At 50.4% G+C, this 9,182-nt stretch overlaps 1 protein-coding gene across 2 annotated transcripts; it reads right to left on the bottom strand.

Annotated features, from left to right (window-relative positions):
- Positions 1 to 2,731: 2,731 nt before the first annotated feature.
- On the bottom strand, positions 2,732 to 7,692 carry LOC120650942. 2 transcript variants are annotated; one of them, XM_039928252.1, is made up of 9 exons: positions 7,538 to 7,692; positions 6,323 to 6,587; positions 5,969 to 6,230; positions 5,608 to 5,845; positions 5,349 to 5,499; positions 5,044 to 5,244; positions 4,685 to 4,787; positions 3,308 to 4,491; positions 2,732 to 3,184 (listed from the first exon to the last, which is right to left on the bottom strand). In XM_039928252.1, the coding sequence occupies exons 2-9, from the start codon at positions 6,479 to 6,481 to the stop codon at positions 2,957 to 2,959; spliced, it is 2,526 nt and encodes an 841-aa protein (XP_039784186.1). In that variant the 5' UTR covers positions 6,482 to 6,587; positions 7,538 to 7,692; the 3' UTR covers positions 2,732 to 2,956. The 2 variants fall into 2 exon arrangements, with proteins under 2 accessions (XP_039784186.1, XP_039784187.1); XM_039928253.1 differs by lacking the exon at positions 7,538 to 7,692 and adding an exon at positions 7,390 to 7,531.
- Between the last annotated feature and the right edge of the window lie 1,490 nt (positions 7,693 to 9,182).

Here is a 9,182-nt window from a genome sequence, read left to right as displayed (position 1 = left end):
AAAAAAAAAAGAAACTAAGCAAGCATTTCATGATTGCAGCACCATCTCCTTCGTTACACATGTTCATATCTCAGCAGAAACACTGCCATCAACCAGTATCTTCTAGAGTTCGAGGAAAAATACAAAGTTTTTTTTCTTGGTTATTAGAACCCGGCAAGCAGAGATTATATTGTCTGAATAGAAACTTAACTTCGTAGTACAAATGACTATCTAGATCGAACTTGAAGCTTCTATCCGATAGCTATAGCTAGATTACTAACATCAGACATGATTGAATGTAAACGAATCATCTTCTCTTGTCCCTTAATTAAATTATAAAATTCTAAACATACCTATTTGCCCTCTCCACATAACATTAAACCGCATGAAGTTGGATTTGAGGCCTAGCATGTAAGTCCAATGCAGCTCACAAGCCAGCAGGATTTGGGCTTATTTGGTGCATGATCCACCCTTTTCACCCAAACATGATCGTGATCGCTGTTGTGGTGTCGTGGTTCTACATTTTCAAAGGATGTGCAAACCTCTTTATGTCTATGAGCTCACCTCTTTATGTCTCATCATGTCTAATAGCTCACCTCTTTATGTCTGACATGTATCAACAAAAAAATGAAATACAAATGAAATACATGAGGAAGAGACAAGAAAACACGTATCTCGGTGCAAACCACACGGACACGATTGAATCTTCCGTGGCAGTCAGGTACAAAATAGACTTTTCGGCTCACGTTGCCTCCGCCCATCCGTTCGTCTTCTCCCCTGCTCGATTGGCCGCCGGCGGCGGCGGTGGCTACACTTATCCATCGAAGCACAAGCAAGGTTTTTTTTCCCGACCGGTTAACCCCAACCGCCGGCCATCGGTTCCGGTTTACCGGACCGGTTGGACCGGTAACCGGTGGAAACCGGTTGAATTCAAATCCAAATTCAAATAAATTCAAAAGCTCCCGTGCAACCGGTTCGGTTTACCGGCCGGTTTTACCGGTCAGTTTGATCGGTTTGAATTCAAATCCAAATTCAAAAGCTCCCGTGCAACCGGTTTACCGGCCGGTTTGACTGGTGGGCCTTAATGGGCCGGCCTATTTTTTCTTTTTCTTTTTCGATTTAACTTTAAATCCCCGCAAACTATACTAAATGAACAAATTTTTGAAAAAATTTGATACCATTAGATTCATCGCAACTTAAAGTATTTTTAGAAAATTTTTGAGAATTTTTCATTTTTTGAATTTAAATTTAAATTTTGAATTTTGACCGGTTGGGTACCGGCCGAAACCGGTCCGAATCGGTTTGACCGGACCGGTTCCCACGGTTTGGTGAACCCTGGGCACAAGTACTTGAATGGAAGCGTCGCCGCCATCGCGTGGGAAAAGCGCGTGCGTCAGCGGCCACGCCACACGACCCGTGAGCGAGAACGCACATTCGCCTATGCAATTAGGGGCTCGTCGCTTTTGCCGCACTAGTGAGGCTTGGCGAAAAATTGTTGATTTTAGTAATGTAGCACATTTTGTTGTTATTTGACAAATAATTTTCAATCATAGACTAATTAGACTTAAAAGATTCATCTCGTGCTAATCAGTTAGACTGTGTAATTAGTTATTTTTTCAACTGCATTTAATGCTTCATGTATATGTCCGAACATTTGATATGACGAATATTATAGAAATTTTTTTGGAAACTAAACAGCGCATGATAGGGCACGTAGGGGGTTTCCGATCCGCAGCCCATGATCAGGGTCAGGGGCTCTCCGTCTCTCCGCTCCGCTCCACCTGCCGGGGGGCCACGGGCCAGGGCCATGCGTGCAATGCATGTTGGAATTTATATGGGCTTGGACCAATAACAAATTCAGAAATTCCTAAGAAATCCACCGGCCCCACCTCCGCCATCACCCCACCGGCAACCATCTCCGCCCCATCCACGGCCGCCACCTCCCCGCCCACGACCACCATCACCTCCCCACCGTCGACCGCCACCATCACCTCCACCGCGATTCATCGTAACCTTAACAACGGGGGCGAGCTCAACCCTAACAATGGAGGCGAAGGATTTGGTGTGGGATTTCCAGAAGTGACCAGCGAGGCGATGCAGGAGGCGGTTTCGGTTTGGGCAGGTGAGATGAGGGAAGGGGAATGTAGTCCTCTCCACTCGGATGGCTGACGCGTGGCTCGATCGACGGTCCTCGCCCAAGCAATCCCGGGCACAATCTGTACCTTGGGTCGCTGCCGAAACCATGGACGCTGACGGGTAGGTCCCCTCTGCCAGTCGTCCTTCGATTTGCTCCCCTCTCTTCCCGCCATGGCTGCCGTGCTCGGCTGTTCGCCATTGGAGCGCCAGCGGAGAGAAATTGGGATTGCCTTCAGTTTAACCTCCTCTCTTCCAGTTGCGTCGATTGGGGTAAACTGTCTATCGGATCGATTCACGAACTTCCTGGCGGAGATTTTCCACTGGAAATTTGAGCCCCTTCGCCCTGCCGCGCCCCTGCGCGCTCTCGCCGATCGATGGGAACTCCACCTCATATCTCGGGTAGTGAACTGGTTCCGCCGTCCCCGTCCCTAGAACAACGGCTGCCCCGGTGATGGGAGAGAGGGATACGCGCCAGATAGGCATGGTTTGGTGGGGGAACTCCGGCGATGTGTGGAGAGGTTTCGCCGGAGAGGGAGGAGGTGTGGAGGAGCGGGATGCAGGGGGGGAAGCGGTTACAGCCAGGGTCCGGTGAGTGCAATGTTGCGGTACCAAAAAATAGGAGAAAATTTTGCCTCTTTATTATTATCGTTATTATTATAGGTAGAAATATAGATATAGATATAGACTAGTAATGTACCTGGCAGGCAAATTAAAGAACAAATCAACAACAAACTAAGGGGATTGATCTGACTTACTAAAACACCACGAACGAACAGCTGTATGTGTCTCTGTGTGTGCTTCAGTAAGTTAGCTTCCTTCGCGGGTGGCTCCATGGATCAGATTACCAGAAGACTGAGATGCAGCGCCTGCCACAGGCGCCGGCTCTCTTTCTGGGCTTGGTCTCCCCCCTCCAGATGTTGCCGAGGTCCTTGGCAATGCGCACGGCATCGGCAAAGGTGCCAGAGAGAGCACGCCGGGTGAAATCGATGGCGTAGAGCCCAGACTGACCCTTCCACCCGTGGGGGAAAGCAGTCTTGGGGTACCCGTCTTTGTTGAAGAAATCGTTACCCTGAAAGAATCATTGGAGATGGAGATTGACCAGATCATTCTTGCAATGGAACAATAGTATGTATAATGGCACTCCCATGCATTTGAATTATTGCAGACTTAAATTTTTGATGTGTGAATTTACCTGGAGCCACTGTGGCACGTTGCTGGCGAGGATGACGGCGTCGAAGTTGAGCGTGCGGCCGTCGGTGAGCTCAACCTGGCCGCCCTTGCCGAAACGTGTGACAGCAGGGACGATGGCGATGTCACCGGCACGGATGCACGCGAGTGCACCGTAGTCGAGCACCGGGGTGCGGCCATGCTTCTCCATGAGCTTGAACGGGCCGGTGGCGGGGCGGTGGAGGCCAAGCTTGCCGAGGTTGCCGTGGACGAGCCAGGCGAGGAGCACCATGATCTTGTCGACAATCCAAATCGGGAGCCAGCGCATGAGGAGCATGGCGAGCTCGAAGGTGAACTTGCCGAGCACCTTATGGGGAAGGACGTGCACGGCGTCGCCCACGACCATGGCCGGGCGGGCGCCATGGTTGAAGAGGTCGAGCAACACCTCCATCCCAGAATTCCCGCACCCCACAACGAGCACGCGCTTGCCGGTGTAGGCCTCGCCGGACTTGTAGTTGCTGACGTGGGTGACCTTGCCGTCGAAGGCGTCAAGTCCAGAGATGTCCGGCACGACAGTGTCGGCGTTCACACCCATGGCGACGACGAGCCAGCGGCTGATGTACTCCATGTCGCCACCGCCGTTGGCGGGCGCTGACGAGGATGAGGAGGTGGTGGCGACGCGCCAGAGTCCGCTGGTATTGTCGTAGTGTGCCGACAGCACGGTGGTGCTGAACTCGGGCTTGATCTCGAACTTGGCAGCGTAGTGCTCGAAGTAGTCGATGAACTGGCGGCGGGCGGGGTACTTCGGGTAGTGGTCCGGGAACGCCATCCTTGGCAGCTCGTGAAACTGCTTGGGCAGGTGTAGCTTCAGGCGGTTGTACGTGCGCTTCTGCCACAGTGGGGCGATGCAGTTGGCGCGCTCCAGGATGACGTAGGGGACGCCCTGCTCCTGCAGGCACGCCGCCACGGCAAGGCCCGAGGGACCCGCGCCCACGATGATGGGGCCGTCCACCCACACACATCGTGGGGAGAAGAGGCTGTCCATCCGATCTGTAGGTAGAAGGCCGGAGGTGTTGCTCGGTGCTGCTGGAGAATGGAGGGGTGGACTAGGGGCCTGTTTGGAACCCGGAAACTTTTTTCTATTCCTGCATTTTTTCTGTGAAATTGAACTGATTTCTTTGAAATTCATGCATGATTCCTGTGAAATTCCTGCGTTACAAACAAGCCCGGTGGTTATTATAGGGAGGCATGTGAAAGAGACAGAAAAGTAAGTAGTGAAAAAGACACAGCCAAAGCATTACTGAAGAAGTGAACATAGCCACAACTGTAAATTTGTGAATATGTTCAATTTTATTTTATTATAGGGCATCTGTCTCTAGAAGAAAAACTCATGAACACATACCTCGTTTTTTCAACAGGACAACAAAGACCACAGTGGTAAAGATAACCCGAATCCTCAGTAAAGCAGTCTTCTTCTGCCTCTGTTCAGATTGATGTCGATCTACCTGAGTAAGTTGAAATTACAAATTAGAACTACCAAGCCTTCAAGTACTAAGCTAGCAGTATTGGACAAGCCTGCACTCAACAGGAAACTACTCAACATCATCCTTCAAAACTCAGATGAAAATTCACCTTGTATTTAAACAAGACAAAAACAAATGTATCACATAGTACTTATCACTACTCTGGTGCAATCAAGGGTTCATCCCTGTATTGAAAGAAAAGATTATATGATGAAACCATGTTTGCTGGTGACCTTACCCCTTTTATATTGCTGGGATCTGCACTTTCCGGTCTGTGGAGTGCCTTGATAATTTGACTTATTGTTAGCCTTTTGGACCGATCAATTTTCACACAGTCTAGACCAATCTGAATGCATCTTCTTATTTGTTGATAATCAACCTCTAGTGATACCCCAGATAATTTTTTTATCATGTTTCTCTGACTCCAGTTATGCAGTACCTGCAAAATCACACAAATATAAAATATCACCATGAAGCAAAGAGTAACACTATCTCTCTTAAGAAAGCGACTCTGCCTTGAAAGTCGAAATATAATTTCCTTACTATCTCAATAAATTCCTCGGAAGGTGTTCCAGTATCATCTGGGTAGTCTCTGTGTCCTGTCACTATCTCTATGATTATTACACCCAAACTGAATATGTCCGACTTTGTTGAGACTATACCCTTGTTTATGTATTCTGGGGACATGTAACCCCTGCATTTCAACACAAGTGCGTCAACCTTAAAGCCATGGGACAACTGTACAGATAATTCATTTTAGCTATCCCTGAAAGAATGAACTATCAAGAGCCATTAGACATACAATGTTCCATTGCGACTTATTGTGCAGGTCCAAGTTTTCTCCTCACTGAAGAGTCTGGACAAGCCAAAGTCTGCAATTTTCGGCACCATATTGTTATCGAGCAATATGTTTGCTGGCTTCAGATCCATGTGAACAATAGGGGCATTAAGTTGCCATTCCTCATGGAGATAACGTAAACCATAACAGATACCCTGAATTATTTTGTAGCGTGTGTCCCAACCAAGTCCAGAAGATTCATCTGCATTTGCAAAGAAGCATTCTCGAAGTGCAATATGAAATGAAAAATGGGCATGCTCTAACCACATTATCTATAGTAGCAAATGAAAGAAGAACAGGATGTGCCTCTGTTGAATTGTTATACCTGAAAGAAACCCACGAAGATTTCCTTTAGGCATGTACTCCAAGCAAAGCAACCTTTCTGGCTTCTCAGCGCAGACGTATGTTCCGTTGAACTCCATAGGTATATACTGTGTTTCAGAACACCAGCCTACAAGTAGCACTACATTTGGGTGTTTAAGCCTCATAAGATGACTGGCTTCATTCTCAAATTGCCTATCCTGAACTCCTGGTATTGACAACTTAAGTTTCTTCACGGCAATCGTTTCCCCATTTTGTAGCACTCCCTGTTTCAACTCTCTTATTAGTACATGCCTGAGTTTGTGCACAGTCTGGTGACATATGTTTGGCAAGTTTGAAATATGTGATTCAATCTTACTTTATATACCGTGCCAAAACCACCTTCACCAAGCAGTAGCTCATTAGAGAAGTTGTTTGTGATGTTTCTCAAATACTCTAGTGGCACATTGTGTGGTTCTGAACTTCCACCTTGTAACAGGCTCTCCACCTTATCATAACTACTAGACTCACCATTCATCTTCTTTCAAGCAAAATCCTGACTGCAAAGCATTTTCACATGACAGCCAACATCTATTTGTCTTCCCCAGCATGCAGGGTACCTTCTGTGAGTCGGGTTGCTGTTTCTGTATCAAACATTTCAGCAAACAAAGATAGATGTATGAGAGAAGAAATCAGTTGTGTCAAGATAAGAGAACCAAGACATTGTTAGGTTTGTTACATTCACCCTGAGAAGTATTTTTTTTATAAAAAGTATGAAGGCACCTAACTGCATCTTCTACTAAGTCACCACCTTATTTCGTATGTACAAGTGCCCCAACATGAAACTGCCCAACTTCACAACAGTGCAGTGCAGTGGACTAAGCTCCAAGTTGACTCCACTTTAATATCTCCAAAAGAATAAATCAATCATCTAGCAACTAAATGAATACTTAAGGAAAAATGTGAAGTGCAGTACTCTGCTATTGTTAGTTGTTACTCCTCTTAAATACCATGCACTAAACTTTGGCGTGCATATGAAATAGATGTTTTTACGCACCTAATAATTTGCTACGTCGTCAATCCATAAATCCAAGAAAGGTGCTAAAAGAAAATAACAACAACCCAAATCTATCTGAGCCAACTAAATTTGTTTAGAGTACGAGCCAACCAGTTTTTGGATCTAAACAGCTTACAGACTTCAGAGCATGGATAGCAGGATAGGCACAGACATGAAGTACTGCTTTAAGGTCCAAAATCATTTTCTCAAGCAATATGCTAAAACACTAAGAAAGCATCAGGGGTTTACAGTATCGGCCCCGGGTGATAAGCAAGAAATCTCTAATTCATCTACATCAAAAGTGCATATAACAAGAAGCAACATATCATAAGTTATAGCACACACTTGATATATGAAGGGTAACTAGTATAAACAGTCCCAAATATTACATCTAAATCCGAAGTCCCAAATAGCAGATCCACTAGATAGGATTGGGACAGTCTGGCGCGGCCCGCAGGAAGAATCGAGCAAACAGAAAAGGAGAGAGATGAATGCAGGGGCACGGGGGGTAGATTGCGAATGGATCAGAGTGCTCACGTCGTGGAGAATCGTCGCGGTGTTTGCTCGGAGTGGAGTGAGAAGCTGAGAAGGGGAAGGGACGACTATGCCTGAGGTTGAAGGACAGTGGAGGCTCAAGGAGTCAAGGGTGGAACCAAGCGCATCTTCCATGTACTGAAGCACCAAATAATCTTTGCACCCACGTGAGATGGTCGGACCCTCTTGCACCCAGCCAAATGTTCCTAGAATTTTTACAACATTTAAACCTACTTGGTAGAATCACGCGCTCCGCTGCGTGAAGAAAAAAAACACAAAGATAAAAAAGAAGAAGAGGAGAAAAACATACAAAAGAGGGGGGAAAGAAAAAAAAAGTAGAAAAAAGAGAAAAACCAAAAATGGCCGGCGCTCCCCCGTCCACCTCGGAAGCGCCGGTCGCCTCCTCCTTCCCCGGCGCCCCGCCTCCGCCTCTGTACCCGGCGCCGCCTCCCTCCTTCCCTCCTCGAGCGCGCGCGCACCACAGCGGGCCTCCTCGAGCTCCGCAACGCGCCATGGCGGGCCGCATCGAGCTCCGCAAAGCGCCATGGCGGGCCGCGTCGAGCTCGGCCGCGCGCCCTGGCGGGCCGCGTCGAGCTCCGTGCCGCGCCATGGCGGCGCGCGTCGAGCTCCGCCGCGCGCCATGGCGTCGCCCTCGACGGAGGCTACGACAGGCGAGCTCCCCGGATCTGCGCGCCTACATCTCGAGCCGGCGAGCGGCGGGCCTGGCGGCGGAGCTCCGCGCCACGCTCTCGTTCCTCCCCGCGTTCCGGCTGAGGTTGAGCTTGCGGAGCGTGGGCACGAGCGCACGGAAGGTGGGCGGGACGCCGCCGGTGAAGTGGTTGCCGAAGAGCGTGATGGACTCGAGCGGGGAGGCGCGCGAGGGAGGGCGCGAGCGCGCCGGCGAGGCCCGTGGCGTGGATCCGCAGGCGCTGCACAGCCCCGGAGGGCGAGGCCCGTGCCGTGGATCCGCAGGCGCTGCACAGCCCCGGAGGCCGGGCCGCAGGAGATGCCGACGTCGCAAGCACCCCGGGCGGGTCCACGATGATGGCAGTCTTGAAGTCCAGCAGCGCCGGGATGGAGCGGGGGTGGGGAAGGACGGAACCTCGACGGACGGCAGCACCAGAGGGCGGCCGACCAGATCCGCCACCGGCAGACGGCGGGGTCGGAGCGGTGACGGCGGGGGGGGGGGGGGGGGTCGAGGGGTGGGGAACCCGGGAGGGTTCGGCGGCCAAGGGAGGTGAACGGTGGCAGGGGAGGAGGGCGAGGGGCAGAGGGCTGCGAGACGGGGGGGCGGAGGGCTGCGGGGCGGCGGCGGGGAGCGCTAGGGCTAGGGTTGAGGGAGGTCGGGGGACGGGGGGAGCGTGCGCTGGGGTTGAGAGGTTGTAGAGGGGGTGGCACGGAGAGGGGTTTTGCAAAAATATATGGGCGGCGGGTTTGAATAAAAGAACTTGAAGGGTCTTTTGCAAAAAGACTAAGGAACGACGCGGATCGACCTCCTGCGATGGATTGGACGGCTTGCCTCGCGCTACTCTATCCGGCGACACGCGTCACTCCGTGAGAAACGGAGCGCTGGCAGGGTCTCTTCCCACGGGGTATAGTGTCGCCTGAGGACCCCCCCCCCCCCCCCCCCCCCCCCCCCCCCGGCTCC

Source organism: Panicum virgatum, chromosome 9K (genome assembly GCF_016808335.1).
Source record: "Panicum virgatum strain AP13 chromosome 9K, P.virgatum_v5, whole genome shotgun sequence".
NCBI lineage: Eukaryota > Viridiplantae > Streptophyta > Magnoliopsida > Poales > Poaceae > Panicum > Panicum virgatum.
Note: the sequence above shows the minus strand (reverse complement) of the source record. Positions and strands in the feature narration are given on the sequence as shown.